The sequence below is a fragment of the Podarcis filfolensis genome (assembly GCF_964270895.1).
Source record: "Podarcis filfolensis genome assembly, chromosome: 2".
NCBI classification, from domain to species: Eukaryota; Metazoa; Chordata; class Lepidosauria; order Squamata; family Lacertidae; genus Podarcis; species Podarcis filfolensis.
The window spans coordinates 1,867,496-1,887,842 of NC_139605.1; the positions used below are offsets into that span (position 1 = coordinate 1,867,496).

Genomic DNA, 20,347 nt, shown 5'->3' on the forward strand with positions numbered 1-20,347 from the left:
CCTTACAGGCCTTAACAGCTAGATTTTATTTTATTTTATTTTATTTTATTTTATTTTATTTTATTTTATTTTATTTTATTTTATTTTATTTTATTTTATTTTATTTTATTTTATTAACCCAATATGATAATTTGGTCCAACAATTAATGACCAATGAGGATAACAAAATCTGATGGGATCACAAATAAATTCAATTTTTAAATGAGAAATTATTTACATCTTATGGTCACAAAAATGATGCCCTTTCTTTTCCTCAACTATCTCACAGCTTTGAGTCCCAGAAGACCTGCTCCCTGCCTTACAGGCCTTTTTCCACATGGCCTGAGGAGGGACGGGTCCTGACTGACTCTAGCTACAAAAACTGAGGCTGCTAAACAGAATTTTGGATTGGGATCTTGTTTAAGGATTAACTGATTTTAATTTGTGTGGGGTTTTGTTGTTGCTTCTATGGTTTGATTGTGGATGAGGAGGCGGATTGTATCTATATCACAGAGACCTGAGTGGATGAGTGAGTGGACTGGAGTTGGTGTAAGCCAGCTGTGCCCACCTGGGTATTCAGTGCAGCTGTGGCATGTATAGGGTTAAACCTCCTGAATGTCCTACAGCTGGGGAGGGGCTTCCAACGGAAGCTGCAGTTTTCTTTGTCTGTGTGAAAGTATTTTGACTTTTTGCTGGGAGCGAGAGAGACACACAGCATGTGTCCAAGTTCGGGTGGAATCGTTCGTTCTTTTGCCTGCTGATGTAAATAAAACGCTGTTAGAAAGAACAGTGTGTGGACTTTTTCCTTCTTCTCACACGGAAAGCTGCCTGGAAGAAGTTTTGCGCAGAGGAAATGTGCTGGACAGGCAGCAAAGTCCAACAGCAGCATCAGGGAGAGTAGCTGGGTCTAAAGCGGTCCCATTTCTCTTTCCAGTTGGGGGCGTATCTAGAAAGTGTGCTCCTCTTTGTTACACTATATGCTCACAGCTGCAAGACTTTTATATGTGCAAAGATGCAATGACACATCATTACCAACACTGGAATAAAGGTAAAGGTACGGGCCAGTCGTGACCGACTCTAGGGTTGCGTGCTCATCTCGCTCAAGAGGCCGTGAGCCGGCGCCGTCCAAAGACACTTCCGGGTCACGTGGCCGGCGTGACGAAGCTGCAACTGGCGAACCAGCACCAGTGCCACACACGGAAACGCCGTTTACCTTCCCGCTATAAAGCGGTACCTATTTATCTACTTGCACTTAGGGGTGCTTTCGAACTGCTAGGTCGGCAGGAGCTGGGACCGAACGACAGGAGCTCACCCCACCGTGGGGATTCGAACCACCAACCTTACGATCAGCAAGTCCTAGGCACTGAGGTTTTACCCACAGCGCCACCCGCGTTCCAACATTGGAATAATGGCTGTTAAAGTTAACGGATTTAGCTGAGATGGCAAAATTGACACATTCAATAAGAGAAAAGCCATTGTTAAGATTTGTTGAAGACCGGAAACCTCTCATAGAATTTTTGCGTGAAAAACAAAATGAAACAATGACATCTCGATTTGAGGTTTGAACATAATTTATTTATAGAAAGTGGCTTTGTGGGGTTTTATTGTGAAATGGACGAAGTGATAATTGTTTTTATGTAGCAAACAGCTGAAGAATCAGAAGTTCTTTACTTGTGGGGACTTCAGCATCCATGCCGAGGCAACTGCTTCTGGAGTGGCTCAGGACTTCATGGCTTCCACGATGACTATGGGGCTGTCCCAACATGTCACCGTCCCAATGCATGTGACAGGCCACACTCTGGACCTTTCCCCCCTCAAATGGGCAGGAAGAGGGTGAACTATAAGTGAGGGACATTGACATCAGTCCATTGCCAAGTTCGGATCACTTCCTGTTGAGATTGAGGGTAACGGCACCTTTTACACTTGGCAGAGGCAGGAGACATCCTTGGATGGTCAGTCTTTGTAAGTTGGTTGATTCAATAAGTTTCCAGATGGCTGCTGGGAGCGATAATCAAACAAAATCTGGAGGACACCATGTTAGGACCCCCTGGTAAACATTCAAAACACTTGGAGAAATGAAAAATCTTGGTTTAAGAGTGAGCATTTAAAAGAAGAACTGCGCCCTAGGTAGAAATGAGAAACAGGCTGACATGATCTCACCTTGTGTCTGTCCCAATGCTTCACCTTGACACAAGACACAGTCACTTCCACTCCATCCACTGAAATCACTCTTAGGTCAGCACTCATCAATTGGGGGGGGGGGTCCCTGGCTTGGTGTTGGAGGATCACATCCATGCAGAGATGGTCATTGGGCTGGATTGGGACTTCATCAGCCGGTTACAACTCTGCTCTGAGATCTTCAGTGGTGGCTCCTTTGTTACTGAGCCAAGCTCAACGTTTCACTGAAGCTCCTAACACCTTGGGAAGAGTTGACTGGAGGAATTGTCATCTTCCCTATATATTCACTCATTTGGTTCAGTTTGAGAAACTGGCACAATTGTTGGTGCCCAGGGCTTTTTTTAAAGAAAGAAAAGAAGGTGCTTGCACTCACCATGAAGTTGTTTGGGGTGGGGGGAGTACTGCGCACCCTTGAGTACCCCCAGAAAAAAGCACTGCTGGTGCCACACAATGCTCATTCTGGACAGGGGGAAATGGATCCCTTCCTGTGGCAGCACCTACACTTTGCCACATTCCGCCTATTGACACACTCTCTGTATTCTTTTTGGTGCCTGGGAAAACAATTTTTATTGAGGGAAGTCTGTTTAGATGTGTAGAAGTTGACATGTTCTTTAATCTATCTTTGGCTTAACTTTTTACTTAATTATATTTTGGATTTCCAAATAGATCTTCTTTATCTTGTCTTTTCCCAATAAATTTATCATTATTCTTGTGGGGTTTTTTTGTACAAGAAAGTGGTACATGAATTTTGTTTTTTTTAAAAATAGATATTTAGGCCACATCATGGAGGTGGATAAGGCTATAAACAGCTACTAGCCCTTATGAATATGACCCCCCTCCACTGTTTGAGGCAGGAAGACTCTGAGTGCCAGTTGTTGGGCATCAAATGTAGGGAAAGGGCTGCTGCACTGACCCCCCTGCTAGTGGCCTTCCCTTTGGGGCAACTGGCTGTCCATTTTGAGAAGAGGATGCTGGACTTTATGGGCCCTTCGCCTGATACAGTTTTAGGGCTCTTCTGATGTCAATCATGTTCAGCCAAACTCAACTTTCTCCCGATTTGTACCTTGTCAGTCTCTTGAGTCAACATGTTTTTCTCCTGCTCTGCACCTGCTCCCAGAGGAGACCTTTCTTCCCCTTACTATTATCAGAACCACAGTGATCTATTCTTATCCCCCTTGCACACCCCTTGAATGCTGCCTTTGGGAACAATAACACAAACATCATGATCAAAAGCAGCAGGAGGTTATTTACTCCACCGTGCCTGAGAAGTTAGATATATAAAATATCTTGTGTGCCACAGAGTCCTTGCAGTCAAGATATACGTCAGGTGAAAGGGTGTAGGGGATAAGTGCTTGTGTAGCTTAATCAGAACATAGGAAGCTGCCTTCTAGCTTAGTACTATCTACTGACTGGTGGCAGCTCTCCAAGTAGAGGACATCCTCAGCCCTACCTGGAACAGTTGGGTGAGGTTGAACCTGGCACTTTTGGGTGCAAACAAGTGCTCTAGCACTCCGTTATATCATGTCCTCTTTGTCTCTGAAGCTGGAGCTGGACACATCTCTGCAAGAGTTTAGGCTTCTTCTGATTAGCTGGCTGTGGAATTGAGAGGAACAATCAGAAAGGAAGTGTAGCCGGGGGATTCAGAATGGTAACACTGCTCTTGTTGCTCCCTCTTGTGACCTACGGGATGCAGCAGAAGGCAAAATGCTCACTGAATCTGATCAGGGATGTCAATTATGCTGTGAATTTTTACAGGCCAGGAAACTATCTCATTGGTGGAATTGTATCTTCAAGATTCATTGGAGATCGTTTTCCCTTCACCTTCCACAGCACCCCCTTTAACAGGGTTTATGCGTGAGTAATGTATTGATGTGTTTCTGCTTCACTTCAGTTCCCCGGATGCACCTGGATCAGCCCCTCTGAGATGAAAGTGACTGAAGCTAGGGTTGGTCTCTGCTGGAGATCTATGGGATCCTGGAGGTCTTTGGGGGTGTGGCTGTTGCACGTTTTCTGTAGTTAACAAAATGAAATCTGCAAAAAACTTTGTGAAATCGTTGCAGGAGATCTTGAGGTCCTCACAAGGCCCCAGTGGTGGAGGTGGTTCCATTACATTGCAACCCACCTAAAAGTGTCACCTGCTGCTGTTTTCTGCAGATGCAATGGAGGCGGGGAACAAGCTCGTGTAGTATTGTGTTTTATCACAACCGAATCTTGCTGCATCAGTTTAAGAATCTCCATAAGCTATTTTAGGGCTGTGGGGTTCAAATAAGTTCCAGCCTCCCCCCCTTCATTTTTGGATTGGCCATTTCATGCGCAGTTGAAGGAGCTCCATCTCCCTCAGTAGTTCTGGTACAGTCACACCTCCACTTACGTATCCCTTTGCTTACGTAAACTTCGGGATACATAAGCGGCAAACCCAGAAGTATATTGCTGGGTTGTTGCCACGCGCGCACGCACAGAAGCGCTCTACCAACACATGCGCATGCGCAGAAGCAGTCCCTCCAGTTGCAGAAACCTCGGGATCTGACCAGAGCTCCGGAACGTATCCCGTCCTCAACCGGAGGTGCCACTGTATCTATGTTGCTCATAATTAAGCTTCTTCAAAATTAGGAGTAAAATAAGGCAGCAGGGAGGACATTTACCCAATTAGACATGATTTTTGTTTGCAGTTTAGTATTATAGATTATAACGGTTTTTTCTCCATTCTATCCTGCAAAGATACCGTGGACTATACCCTACTTACTGGGCTCCTTTCCCATTTGCTTTGATTTATACAAAAAAGAATGTGACTTTTAAATTCACTAAATCGAACATGACTATGTGGCATTTTCTTTCTGCAGTTATGCAAATAAAAGGGGATGGCAAATTCTTAGCTTGTTGCTGGCAGTTCAGGATGTCAATCATAACCCCAGAATCCTACCCAACATCACCCTGGGCTACAACATCTATGAGACCCATTTTGATGAAAGAACAACTTCTGATGCTCTGACAGATCTGCTTGCTGGTGGGAGAATCAATATCCCAAACTACACCTGTGGAAGGCAGAAAAGGTTACTGGCTGTTCTTGAACGGGGTGAATCCGACATCTCCATGCACATTGCAAGCATGTTGGGCATCTACAAAATCCCACAAGTAAGAATGGGCTTCAAGTCAGGCACACCCCACATTTGCCATCTCATGAAACAACAAGTTTTGCTGATGTTAATATAACTATTCTAACAAATAAGATGAGCAAAATGATAGGAAGAAAGGGACATAATTCTAAATGTACAACTGCTTCAATATAAATATCATTCAATATGCATTTAAGCACCAATAAATAACCAATCCCCCCCATAAATCTACAAATAATGTAATAAAAAGCCATGCTAAAGGTGAAATAATACTAGGAGGTAACTTCGAGAGCCAGTGTGGTGTAGTGGTTAAGAGCGGTAGTCTCGTAATCTGGGGAACCGGGTTCGCTTCACTGCTCCTCCACATGCAGCTGCTGGGTGACCTTGGGCCAGTCACACTTCTTTGAAGTCTCTCAGCCCCACTCACCTCACAGAGTGTTTCTTGTGGGGGAGGAAGGGAAAGGAGAATGTTAGCCGCTTTGAGACTCCTTAAAGGGAGTGAAAGGCGGGATATCAAATCCAAACTCCTCCTCCTCCTCCTCCTCCTCCTCCTCCTCCTCCTCCTCTTCTTCTTCTTCAATGGTATGATTTCATCTATGATTGACATATCTCAAACAATGCAATCTAGCCAAGGTCTTTAAAAAAGTAATGGCAGAAAATAGCTTAATAGGTATTTTGAGATTCTACCATCCTACTGATAAAGACCTCGCTTTCTATTCTCATGTCCACAATTCATATATCCATAGGGATTACTTCATTCCCAGTAGCAAAAATGACTGAAACTGAAATCCACTCAATGACTTATGCTGATTATGCCCCAATATTGATAAAATACAACTTGCAGAAACTCGATCTGACAAAATATTATGTTTGGACAACTACGTCTTGCCAATTGAAAGAGTTAGAGATGAGGCAGCATTAACCTTAAGCACTAATAAAAGCACTAATTACAAAATTTAAAAGCTCAGAACAAAATAGAATAGTATAAAATCATATACACATTAAAAAGCAGTTCTAGTAGGTCATTTATCTCACATAGGGTTGACCATGAATCTCAGCAGGAGCTTCAAGGAATGGATTCACGTTTAATACAATTGTTCTGGATGGGGTTGGACTCCATACACAATAACAGGTTGGTACTTTGGGATAGTTTGTACATGGTGACCCTCAAGAGCTGATTAGTGCATAAGAACTTGTCAAAAATGTATACCGTATTTTTCGCTCCATAACACGCAGATTTTTCCTCCTAGAAAGTAGGGGGAAATGTCTGTGCGTGTTATGGAGCGAATGCCTACAGATGGCGGGGGAATCTGCTGCAGTTGTGAGCAGTCCGTGGCTCGCTTTGAAACAGTAAGCGGCTCCTGTCAGCTAGCGGAGCCGGGGAGGAGGGAGAGAAGCAGAGCGGGGTTGGCTGCTTTAAAACAACCCCGTCCTCTATGTTCCTCTCTCCTCCCCACTGAGCTGCTAAGTAGCAGCAAAGCTTTTCAGCCAGCCTAGCCGGGAGGAGGGAGAGAAGCAGAGCGGGGTTGGCTGCTTTAAAACAACCCCATGCTCTCTGTCCCTGCCTGCAGTTTTTTGCTGTCCGATTTTGGATTAGCCACTGTAGGGGCTGTGTGTGTGTGTGTGCTTGAGCTATCGTTCTCCTCCTCCTGCTTCCCGTTCACTCTCCCTGCGCCCCTGCGCTCTCCCTCCGACTTTAGGATTGACACTCTGTGTGTCTGTGTGTGTGAGAGAGGGCTCCTTCTCTTGCTTCTGTTCACTCTCCCTGCGCCCCTGCGACTTTAGAATTGACACTCTGTGTGTCTGTGTGTGTGTGAGGGCTCCTTCTCCTTCTCTTGCTTCCCGTTCACTCTCCCTGCGCCCCTGCGCTCTCCCTCCGACTTTAGGATTGACACTCTGTGTGTCTGTGTGTGTGTGAGAGGGCTCCTTCTCTTGCTTCTGTTCACTCTCCCTGCGCCCCTGCGACTTTAGAATTGACACTCTGTGTGTCTGTGTCTGTGTGAGGGCTCCTTCTCCTTCTCTTGCTTCTGTTCACTCTCCCTGCGCCCCTGCGACTTTAGAATTGACACTCTGTGTGTCTGTGTGTGAGAGAGGGCTCCTTCTCCTTCTCTTGCTTCCCGTTCACTCTCCCTGCGCCCCTGCGACTTTAGAATTGACACTCTGTGTGTCTGTGTCTGTGTGAGGGCTCCTTCTCCTTCTCTTGCTTCCCGTTCACTCTCCCTGCGCCCCTGCGCTCTCCCTGCGCCCCTGCGACTTTAGAATTGACACTCTGTGTGTCTGTGTCTGTGTGAGGGCTCCTTCTCCTTCTCTTGCTTCCGTTCACTCTCCCTGCGCCCCTGCGACTTTAGAATGACACTCTGTGTGTCTCTCTGTGTGTGAGGGCTCCTTCTCCTTTTCTTGCTTCCCGTTCACTCCCCCAGCACCCCTGTGACTTTAGGGCCAGTTCTCTCTCTGCGTGTGTGTGTGTGCTTTGACCTCACTGCGCTTGTTGGGGGAGAGTGTTGGTCGCAATTTTTCTTGATTTGTCTCAGAGTGGTTACTATCATGGTTTCCTTGCCGGGGAGGAGGGAGAGACGCAGAGCCTGCTTGTTCTAAAGGAGCAAAGCCAGAGAGGAGCCTCTCCTGCATTATTAGCATCATCCTTCTCCACACACCCCACGCGTGCTCCTTGTCCCTTGAGTTCTTTTCCTTCCCTCCCCACTTAAAACGTGGTTACAAAGCACGGATCCACATGGATCCTCAGGATTTTTGCATTGGGCTACCCCAAACTCACCGTCAGATCACATGTCTGTGGCCACAGCATGAACCACAAAAATCATACATCCACTGTTTCGTTTAGAATATTTTTTTCTTGTTTTCCTCCTCTAAAAACTACGTGCGTGTTATGGTCAGGTGCGTGTTATAGAGCGAAAAATACGGTAACTTGCTGTTGGAATGGAATACACAGGATGAAATAGTTAAATCAGCTATGATCAAGTGGGCACAAGATATTGGTCATAACATTATGTTTGAGGACTGGGAACGGTTGTGGACCACCGGTATAAAATTTACGGCATGTAATGCCTTGAAAGAAAATATTATGAAAATGATTTATAGGTGGTACATGACTCCAGTCAAGCTCGCAAAAATTTACCACTTGTCTGATAATAAGTGTTGGAAAGGTAAAGAGACAGAAGGTACATTCTTTCACCTTTGGTGGACATGTCCAAGGATCAAGGCTTTCTGGGAAATGATTTATAATGAAATGAAAAACGTATTTAAATATACCTTCCTGAAGAAACCAGAGGCCTTTCTCCTGGGTATGGTCGGCCAATTGGTGCCAAAGAAGGACAGAATATTTTTTATGTATGCTACAACAGCAGCAAGAATACTCATCGCAAAGTATTGGAAGACACAAGATCTACCCACCGTGGAAGAATGGCAGATGAAAGTGATAGACTATATGGGACTGGCAGAAATGACCGGCAGAATTCGAGACCAGGGAAAAGAGACGGTGGAAGAAGATTGGAAGAAATTTAAGGACTATCTTAAGAAACATTGTAAAATTATTGAAGGCTAGAACGATGTTGATTCAGAAATTAAGGGGTTAAAAGCTGTAATGATTATGTGATTAAGAAAAGAAAGGCTAAAAATTATATAGAAATTAGGGGAAGGATTTGCTGAATTGACTTAATTAGAGAATGGAATACAGAAAGGGGAGGTATGAGGAGGTCGGGAAAGTAAGTTTTATGAATATAAGGGATGGAAATTATACTTGTTTTGTATGTGTTCTGTTTTGATTGTATGTATTTTTATTGTTTTTGTTTTTTATTGTTCTGTTTTTTCTGTTTTATATAAATTCCTAAACCTTAATAAATATATTATATAAAAAAAAGAGCTGATTAGTGCAAAGCGCTCTATATGGGGCTACCCCTGGACCTGGTCTAGAGCCAGCAAGGGAAGCAAAATTCTACAGCTAGACCACTGACAAGTACAGGCTATTGCCAGCATGTAACACCAGTGCTCTAAATTTGCCCTGTCTGCCCTTATGCTACAGGGCTAGGTTCAAGTTCCTTGTATTTCTTTAAGAGGTGCTTAACTATTGGGGTCCAGAATACTTCTAGAACCACCTGATCCATTATGATCCTCCTCAATCACTGAGCTTTAAGGATGAATCATGGTTTGGGGTCCCCAGTAGCTCAGATGCACAGCTTGTTTCCAACATGAGCTTTGTGCATATTATTGTGGGAACAATTTTATATAACTCGCTTCCAGTTGAGCTCATACAAGGCCCTTCTCTATTTACCTTATGAGGCCTCATGAAGACTTGTTATCATTATTACTCCAGACATTTTAATTTAGTTTAATAGATGTACCTTCTTTGGGGTTTTTTCCTTTTGACTCTTTCTTAATGTCTTAGTGACTACTGCAGTTAAGTTGTCTATACATTGCTAAAATAAAATAAAAACACTTTATTTCAAATACGGTTGAGGTTGTCATCTAATCTTTGTTTGGAAAAGCAAAGTACCCGTCTCTTTCCCTTCTCTCACCAGCTCAGTTCTGGCTTTGTTCTTCATGATAAAAAACAGTCCCCTTTTGTCAACTCGATGGTCCCAAATGAAGAAGCTCTGTACGATGGGCTTGTCCAACTCCTCCTGCACTTCAGATGGACATGGGTCGGCCTCTTTGCTTCAGACAATGGCAATGGAGAAAAGTTCTTGAGCACCTTGACACCTCTGATGAGCAAAAGGGAAATTTGTGTTGCCTTCATTCAACGAGTACAACCGAAAACTTCCTTGTGGTTCTCTCGTGAGCCATCTGCCATGTGGAGACAGGTCAATGTATTTGTTTACTACACAGACTCTCAGTATGGATTTTTTGTCATCATAGAGGTGCAATCTTTCTTTGAAAGGACACAAACCAGGGGGAAAGTTTGGATCACCACATGTTTTCCAGACAACATCTTGTTTTATGAGACTGACGCCTTCCGATATGCCCATGGTTCATTGTCATTTGTAATGAAGACCCAAAGGGGGGCAAAAAAGGACTACTATGAGCCAAGAGCTTCTGCTTCTTGGCAGAAAGCATTTGGATGTTCATATTCAAAGCATGCCTTGTCTGTGAGGAGTTGGCAAAGATGCAGGGAGAAGAAGAATCAGATGCTGCTGCCCCAAAAGGAGATTGAAGGAATCCACTCCCAAGACAGTTATATCACTTACTATAGTGTCCAAGTTGTGGCTCAAGCCTTGAATGCAGCCTATTCATCCAGATCAAAGCAGAGGTTGATGGTGGATGGAGGAGACAAGATGGAACTTCAAAGGCTACAGCCATGGCAGGTATGGCCTCTCGATATCAATATACTTCTGCACATGCGCAAATAGCTGCAAACCCGGTATTTACTTCCAGGTTTGTTGCGGTCACAACTTGGATCAGGCCCAAGTAGAGGCGGTTGTAAGTAGAGGTCCTACTGTATAAGGTAAAAGGTAAAGGACCCCTGGACGGTTAAGACCAGTGAAAGGCAACTATGGGGTTGCGGCACTCATCTCGCTTTCAGGCGTTTGTCCACAGATGGGGGTATTTACAATCATGTCTCCTCAGGTGTACCCATTGTTTCATCTCATCTTCTAGGATATACTGGATTATGTGGGATTATGTGGCCTTTGGCTTGCCAAGCTTTTATCTGGAGGTTTTGTGCTGCATGGTGAAATAGTGGGTGGTGAGCCAGGGGGATTAATGGTGACAGGGTTGGGGACAGTTTACCTGCTTCTTCCTTCCATGCTTTAAGCATGGTCTGTGTGAACCTGTTTAGTATTGTGGGGATTTTCCTTACAGTAGAACCTCTACTTACAACTGCCTCTACTTGGGCCCGATCCAAGTTGCGACTGCGGCAAACCCGGAAGTAAATACCGGGTTAGCCGCAATTTGTGCATGTGCAGAAGTGTGATGCCACCGAATATGCCTGCGCACAACAGTGCTTTTCCCAGTGACCCGGATCCTCTTATGGACGGACCTCCGGAACTGATTACGTCCATAAGTAGAGGTTCCACTGTAGTTTGTTTGGGAGGAATAGGTATGCAGTGGTGGAGATATTTTTGATTATGTCTCCAGGTGTATCCATTGTTTCATCTTGTCTTCTAGGATATACAGAATTATGTGGCGTACTTGGTTGGCAATGTAATGTGATTCTATGTTGGGGATTTCCCATTCTCCTTCTGAGGAGGGGAGGTGCAGGTAAATGAGGATTATTCTTGGTTTTTTATGACATTTGCAAAGTTGGCCTGGGGGAATCCAGATTAGGTTAATTTGGGGAGGATCATCATTTTGATCATGGCTATTTTGTCTGAGAGAGTGAAGTTGGTGTTGTTCCATCTCCTCAAGTCTTTGTTGATTTGTCACCACAAGGGGTTGTAATTCTGGGGGTATCGTTTGTTGGGGTTTCTGGTTATTTGTACCCCATGGTATCTGATCCAGGTGCTGCAAAGTTTTATCTTGGTGATGTTGATGAATTCTTTCTGAGTATGGGGTGGGTGCGTGTTGAAACACATAGCCTCAGATTTTGCAAAATTTACTTGTAGGCCCAACACCATTGCAAATGTGTTGAGTTCTCTAGTTAAGGTGGTTGCTGTGTTTATGGGGTCTGGTGCTGTGACCATCAGGTCATATGCAAATAGCCCTAATTTAAAGGTTCTGCCTTTTATTTCCATTCCCTTGATGTCTATGGCTGCTCGGATTCGAATTGCTAGAAGTTCCAGAGCCAGGATGAATAGGAAGGGAAGATAGTGGGCATCCTGGTTTTGTGCCTCTTTGGATTGTTATAGTGTTAGAGTCCATACTGTTAGTCCTGCATTTTGCTGCAGCTCGGGTGCATATTTGTTTGAGGGTTTGTAAGAAGTTAGGACGAAATTTTATATTAGTTAGTACAGCTAGTAGGTATTTCCATTCTAAGCAATCAAAAGCCTAGAGGATGTCTAGGAACCTAACTGTCAGTCAGAGTCTAGTTACCTTGCTGTGTTCAATCAGATTCAGTAGTTTCCTGATGGGGTCTATCATATCGCAACGTGGGACAAAGCCAGTGTGGTCTGACGGTATTAACTTGTGTAGGAAAATTTTTAGACAGTTAGCCAAGATTGATGTAAATATCTTGTAGTCTTGGTTTATTAATGATGGGTATGCTTCTACTTTGTGGCTGTCTTTGAGTGGCTTGGGGACGCGGGTGGTGCTGTGGGTTAAACCACAGAGCCTAGGGCTTGCTGATCAGAAGATCGGCGGTACAAATCACCGCGACGGGGTGAGCTCCTGTTGCTTGGTCCCTGCTCCTGCCCACCTAGCAGTACGAAAGTACGTCAAAGTGCAAGTAGATAAATAGGTACCGCTCCGGCGGGAAGGTAAACGGTGTTTCCGTTTGCTGCTGTGGTTTGCCAGAAGCGGATTAGTCATGCTGGCCACATGACCCGGAAGCTGTGTGCTGACAAACGCCGGCTCCCTCGGCCTATACAGCGAGATGAGCGCTGCAACCCCAGAGTTGGTCACAACTGGACCTAATGGTCAGGGGTCCCTTTACCTTTACCTTGAGTGGCTTTGGGATAGAGACTATCTTGGAGGTGGTCTAGGTTTTAGCAATGAGGCCGCCCTGTTATGATGTTGTTGATCCTATAGTAGAAAGATGACTCCATCCTTCTTAGAACTTTCTGTTCAACATATATTAAATCCATGATGACCATTCTTTACATAATTTCGCAAAATCATAACCAATCTTTTCTAATGGATGCCATCCAACGTGGTTTTCTCTGTTTTTCTAGCTTCATTCATTTTTGAAAGAAGTCCATCTGTCTTCTAATACTTCAACTGACGGACAGTACTTGGATGAGAATGGGGCACTGGCCGTTGACTTTGATATTGTGAATTGGGTGTTGTTCCCTAATAAATCTCATGCTAGTGTGAAGATTGGGAGCATAGAGAGACAGGAGTCCTCAAATCTAAAGTTCACCATTAGCCCAGAAACAATGGTATGGCCCACACTGTGGAAGAAGGTAGGAGAAATGTTATGTGCTTTTTTAATATTATGATTTCTGTTACACTCTAATAGCTAGTTGAACAGTATATATGAGGCTTTTATTGCAATCATGGACCCTTCCCTGGAGCTAAATCCCATTGCACTGATTGGATCTCACTCTTGAATAAGCATCTATAAAATTTGACAATGAATAAGAGACTTACAAAATGAATTACAAAATGAACAGCTGTAATATATATATTTTATCTAGCCTGGAAAGCTTCCTAAAATGAAAATGGGAAGTGCTGATATGCCTCAAGAGCAAACCAGGTGCCAATTTTTGCACTAGGTACAGCCTTCATCCCAACCTCAACAACGCCATTTAGCCTTTGAAGCAAAGCAGAAATCAGTCAGTCCAGTCTTATTTCTCAACTGCACAATACAACTGTGTCAGGAGTTGTTTTAGTGCCCCATTTTGTAGGAAATTTTATTGTCGCTGGTTCAATTCACATGTTGCCTGGATTGTCTATATGTGTAGAAAAGTGTAGTATATCAGTGTTAAAGGGAAGAAGCAGACACACTAAAGAGATTTCACAGCCATGTTGCTCTACAAAAAGCAAAAAAGAAATCACTCCTAATTGGGTCTGAGCTCACTTTGGGCCATTGGAAGTTAAGATGCTTTATTATATTTAAAAATATAATAAAGTTTCACGCTTTATTATATTTTTATATGTGCTGGAAACTGCTCAGAGTGTCTGGGGAAACCCAGCAAGATGGTTTGGGTATGAACAACAACAACAACAACAGTAATGATAATCCTTCCAAAACTCAACAATCCATTTCCTAAAGCCTCGATGCTCCTCCTTCTATTTATTTCCAGACCACGCCTCATGCAAGATGCACAAAGAGCTGTTGCCCTGGATATGCCAAGAAGATTCAGGAAGGAAAACCCCCGTGCTGCTATGACTGTGCTCCCTGCTCAGAAGGGACAATCTCCACTCAGGAAGGTAGGACACGACATCAGTGGAAAGAAGCCATGGAACTTCTCTACCTGTGAACACAGCGTTCTTTCTTGATCTCTCCCATACGCCAACCAATTCCCACAATTGTAACAGCATTCAGACTGCTCTAGGTGTGTGACTAATGTTAGGATAATTATGTCTCTCTTTCTCTGTGCAGATGCCAATGAATGCATCAAATGTATAGAAGATCAGCATCCAAACAAGCAGCAAGATCAATGTGTCCCCAAAGCAATCAACTTCTTGTCCTATGAAGATTATTTGGGGATCCTCCTGGCTTCCTTTGCCCTACTCTTATCTTCAACCACAGGCTGCATTTTGGGAATATTCATGAAATACAATGAAACTCCCCTAGTCAAAGCCAACAACAGGAACCTCTCCTACATCCTCCTCTTCTCCCTCCTGCTCTGCTTTTTGTCCTCTTTCCTCTTCATCGGCCGGCCAAGGAAAGTCACCTGTCTTCTCCGACAAATGGTCTTCAGCATTGTCTTCTCATCTGCCGTCTCTTCTGTGTTGGCAAAAACCATCACTGTGGTGTTGGCCTTCTTGGCCACCGAGCCAGGGAACAGGCTGAGGAAATGGCTGGGCAAGAGTCTGGCCAACTCCATTGTCATTTCCTGTTCCACTGTCCAAGTTGTCATCTGCACCACCTGGCTGGGACTTTCTCCTCCATTCCCAGACTCTGACATGAGTTCCTTACCTGGAGAGATCATCTTGCAATGCAATGAAGGGTCTGTTGCCATGTTTTACGCTGCCCTCGGCTACATGGGCTTCCTGGCTGCCATCTGCTTCACAGTGGCTTTCCCAGCCAGGAATCTGCCTGGGGCCTTCAATGAAGCCAAGCTGATCACCTTCAGCATGCTGGTCTTCTGCAGTGTTTGGGTGTCCTTTGTGCCCACCTACCTGAGCACCAAGGGGAAATACATGGTAGCCGTTCAGGTTTTCTCCATCTTGGCTTCCAGTGCTGGGCTTCTGGGCTTTATCTTCATGCCCAAGTGCTACATTATTATACTGAAGCCGGAACTGAACACGAAAGAGCAGCTGACAGCAAAAAAATAGAGAAAGAGAAAGAGAAAGAGAGAGAGATTATCCATCTTTCCTTTGGTCTGTATTAAAAACATTTTGGTTGGGATCTTGTTTGAAGGTTAACCGATTTTAGTTTTAGTTACACGTAGGTAGCCATATTGGTTTGCCATAGTCGAAACGAAATAAAAAAATTCCTTCCAGTAGCACCTTAGAGACCAGCTTCTTCGGTATCTTTCTGAATCTTATTTTTCTCTCTCTTTTCTATTTTTTAAAATGTTTTTCTTCTTCCTTCTCTCTCTCTCTCCCACGCACACACCTTTCTGTGTTTTTATTGTATCTATATAAAAGTCTTGGTTTGCTTAGAAAATGGGAAAATATATGAAGTTTTGTAATTTTTATGTATATAAACTTTAATAAAATATATATTCTTAAAAAAATAAAATGTGTGTTTCTGGCATTGGGCAGTCTGGACTGATTAAGGACTGTGCTGGTTTACCGCCCGCCTCACTGCCCAGCAGTCTCCCTGCCTCAGTTGACAGAGGTTGTCTCAGAGGTGGTGTAGAGGACTCCCAGACTGTTGGTTTGGGGGACTTCATCATCCATGTTGAGGCAACTGGTTCTGGGGTGGCTCAGGACTTCATGGCTGCCACAATGACCATGGGGCTGTCCCAACATATCACCATCCCAATGCATGTGACAGGCCACACTCTGTACCTTGTTTTCTGAACTGGGCAGGAAGAAGGTCATATGATAGTGTGGGACATTGACATCAGTCCCTTGTCAAGTTCAGATCACTTCATGCTGGGAGAGGCAGGGGCTTCCAGATGGCTGCTTGGAGCTATAATCAAACAAGGTGTCAGTTGGGTACCAGCAACTCTCATGGCCTGTTGCCAGGAACATACAAATACAAGGAAATGCTTCTTACCATTGGCTTTTTATTCAGTATTTACAGAGAGGATTTGGAACCCAGCCTCTTGGAAAATGGCATTGTCTCAAGAGAATCTCCACCCTCCAGGTCTCTCCCACTTTCTCATTCATCATCTCTACGGGTGCTGACAAGCGCCCTCTGCCTTTGAGCCCTTTGCACCCCTGCTTTCAAGGCTTGCTATGTTCTGGGAGATGGGGTCTGAAATGCTTTTTAAAGACACTGTGTCCGTCAACTGTCAACCCCTGGTACGTCCTCTTCCTCCTCCTCTGTCAGGGAACTGCCATCAGTACTGGAGGGAGAGCGCGGAGCCCAGAGGGATTCCAGAGGGCGTCCAGGGATCAGGAGAAGCAGCCCATCTTCTGGGGAGGAGAATCAGTGTAGCACCAGTGGAGAAGGGGGCTGGTGGGGGAAGTGGCGAGGCGATCCCATGACTCCTTGCCTGGGACCAGCGGAGAGACTAGAGGTCCTCCGTTGCCCACGCCCTCCCTGCGCAGGAGGACTCCGCGCAGAGAGGGTAGGCGGAGACTAGGTGTCAAAGAACTTCTTTGCTGGAAAAAGTTTAAGAAACGCCCACTCACGGACTCTGCCAGCGATTGAGTCAGCCACGGGGGAGTGGCTGTCCGGACAGAGGAGGTTCACTTTGGCAGCCCAGCCAGGTGTTTGCACCCAGCCAGGAAGATAGGCACCTGCTTACGCACGAGCAACCCCCTTAGGAACCATTACATCCTCCTAGCCCATTATTCCATAACTTTCCCCCTAATCTGCATCTAAACTGTGACCTCCCGCCAACCCCTGTTGTACTTCTTAACTGTCTTCCTCTTTTCTGGAAGGATCAGGCTGGGGAGGTGGTCTCCACAATTCCTCCTCTGCCAATTCCCTGACACATGGCTGCCACGATGACCATGGGGCTGTCCCAACATGTCACTATCCCAAGGCATGTGAGAGGCCACATTATGGACTTTGTTTTCTCAACTGGGCAGGAAGAGGGTGATCTGAAAGTGCGGGACGTTGGCATCAGTCCTTTGTCAAATTCAGATCACTTCCTGTTGAGATTTTGGCAATCAGCAGCTTCTCCGCTTGGCAGCTTCTCTTCAGAGTCTGGTGGATTCAATGGGTTTCCAGATGGCTACTGGGAGCGATAATCAAACAAAATCTGGAGGATACCATGCTAGTGCCCCCTGTTCTGGAATGGTAAACATTCAAAATATTTGGAGAAATGAAAAAGCTTGGTTTAGGAGTAAGGATTTAAAAGAAGAACTCTCCCCTAGTTAAAAATGAGAGACAGGCTGACATGACCTCACCTTGTGTCTGTCCCAATGCTTCATTTTGGCACAAGACACAGTCACTTCCACTCCATCCAGTGAAATCACTCTTAGGTCAACACTCAGCAGTGGGGGGGGGTCCCTGGCCTGGTTTTGGAGGACCACAGGCATGCAAATGTTGTCATTCGGCTGGATTGGGACTTCACCAGCAGATCACAACTCTGCTCTGAGATCTTCAGTGGTGACTCCTTTGTTACTGTGCCAAATTCAAGGTTGTATGGAAGCTCCTAACAGCTTGGGAAGAGTTGATTGGGGGAACTGCCTTATTCCATATGTGTTCACTCATCTGCTTTAGGTTGAAAAACTGGCCCAACTGCTGGTGCCCAGTGTTGTTGTTGTTGTTTTTAAAAAAGAAGGGGAGTGCTGGTACTCACCATGAAGTTGTTACTTCATACCACACCTTTAACATTTGGGGGGGAGGGGCTGCTAGGGGCGCATTGGAAGATGGCCGACAATACCATCTCTCCGGCTCACACGAGGTAATTAAGAGGCTGATATGGGAGTATGCAGCCTCCCTTGTTACCCCAAGGGAATGGGGAACACTGCCTCGCCTGCGGTTGCCATAAATCACCCCCAAGTTCGAAAGAAGGGGGTGAGGGCACAAGGCGCACAGCACTCGTGTGGGACGGCACTCCCTGACGCTGTCTCTGATCGCGCGGCCTGGTTGCAGGAGCTCAAAACAAACAATTAGAGAGAAGCAAATGCCCATATTTCAAGTGAAGAACGGGAGTTAAGACTGCTAATGGAAGTGACCTCTGTGAAGTGGAGCGATGGGTTGGATTCAACAGGATAATATAACAAGAAGATATATCAAAGGGTTGGTATGTCGGAATGGGACGGAATGGGGGGGGAACTTTTCTTTTTTTTATCTTATGTGATTACCTAACAATCCTCCCCCCAAGAAGAATCATTGCAATTACTGATTATAAGCGGGATGATTAAGAACTGTGTGGAAATGAATTATCAATCAAAGACATGGCTTGTGTAATATCTGGAAAGGAATGAAAGGCCTTTGGAATGACGCAGTTATAAAAAGAGACTTGTTAAGAAGCAGGCCTGGCTGAAGGTTTTACGATTGAGGGGGAGGAGACCATTATATCGGACCGTGAGTTTGACCTGGCAGAACCCCCTAAGAAGATTGAGGAGAGACTGACAGGCCTGCGAAGTTCAACGGGCAAACTTTAAGAATGTTTTGTACGGAAGTGTTGAAATGGCGTCTGTCTGTTTGAATATGACTCTTGGAGGAATGGAAAATTCACACAGGATATAACAACGTTTGTTTTTAACCCGCTTGTGGACACAAAGAAAGGAATATATGATAACAACAAGAAGATGAGGAAAATAATAAAGTGAAGATTGGACAGAACTGTGAATATTATTTGGACAGAACTGTGAATATTAAAGCAGCATCAAGAGAGATGTTTGGATCCCTTTCGGAGCTCGAAGCATGGGTACCCCCAACAAAAAATTTGGCTTTGTAATTTGGAATTAATGTGATTTGATTGGTTTGTTAATAAAAATTATATTAAACAAAAAAAAATTGGGGGGGAGTACTGCGCACCCTTGAGTACCCCTAGAAAATAGCACTGCTGGTACCGCACAATGCTCATTCTGGACAGGTGGAAATGGATCCCTTCCTGTGGCAGCACCTACACTTTGCCACATTCAACCTTTTGACACCTTCGCTGCATTCTTTTTGGTGCCTGGGAAAACAATGTTCATTGAGGAAAGACTGTTCAGACATGTAGAAGTTGACATGTTATTTAATCTATCTTTAGCTTAACTTTTTACTTAACAATATTTTGGATTTCTAAATATATCTGTTTTTATCTTTGTCTTTTCCCAAGAAATTTATTATTTTTCTTGGGGTTTTTTTTTTGGTAAACCTCTATCTACAATAAAGTGGTAGGTGAATTTTGCATAAAATAAAAATAGAGATTTAGGCCACATCATGGAGGTGGATAAGGCTATAAACAGCCACTAGCCCTTATGAATATGGCCTCCCTCCACTGTTTGAGGCAGGAAGACTCTGAATCCCATATAGGGAAAGGGCTGCTGCACTGACCCCTTCCTTGTGGCCTTCCCTTTGGGGCAACTGGCTGTCCATTTTGAGAAGAAGATGCTGGACTTTATGGGCCCTTCGTCTGATACAGTTTTAGGGCTCTTCTGATGTCAATCATGTTCAGCCAAACTCAACTTTCTCCCTCTTTGAACCTTGTCAGTCTCTTGAGTCAACATGTTTTTCTCCTGCTCTGCACCTGCTCCTAGAGGAGACCTTTCTTCCCCTTACAATTATCAGAACCACAGTGATCTATTCTTATCCCCCTTGCACACCCTTTGAATGCTGCCTTTGGGAACAATAACACAAACATCATGATCAAAAGCAGCAGGAGGTTATTTACTCCACCGTGCCTGAGAAGTTAGATATATAAAATATCTTGTGTGCCACAGAGTCCTTGCAGTCAAGATATACGTCAGGTGAAAGGGTGTAGGGGATAAGTGCTTGTGTAGCTTAATCAGAACATAGGAAGCTGCCTTCTAGTTTAGTACTATCTACTGACTGTAAGCTCTCCAAGTAGAGGACATCCTCAGCCCTACCTGGAACAGTTGGCTGAGGTTGAACCTGGCACTTTTGGGTGCAAACAAGTGCTCTAGCACTCCGTTATATCATGTCCTCTTTGTCTCTGAAGCTAGAGCTGGACACGTCTTTGCAAGAGTTTAGGCATCTTCTGATTAGCTGGTTATGAAATTGAGAGAAACAGTCAGAAGGGAAGTGTAGCAGGTGGATTCAGAATGATAACACTGCTCTT

The 20,347-nt window shown here is 44.6% G+C and overlaps 1 protein-coding gene across 1 annotated transcript in view; it reads left to right on the plus strand.

The window, feature by feature from the left end:
• Window positions 1-3,802: 3,802 nt before the first annotated feature.
• The window catches only part of LOC310758151 (vomeronasal type-2 receptor 26-like), a gene marked incomplete at both ends in the record, with an annotated part of 29,513 nt that continues 12,968 nt past the window's right edge, over window positions 3,803-20,347 (plus strand). The window contains one exon of the mRNA XM_083604081.1: window positions 3,803-4,011. Within this exon, the coding sequence (XP_083460207.1) occupies window positions 3,803-4,011 (209 nt within the window). The remainder of the gene's footprint in view (window positions 4,012-20,347) is intronic.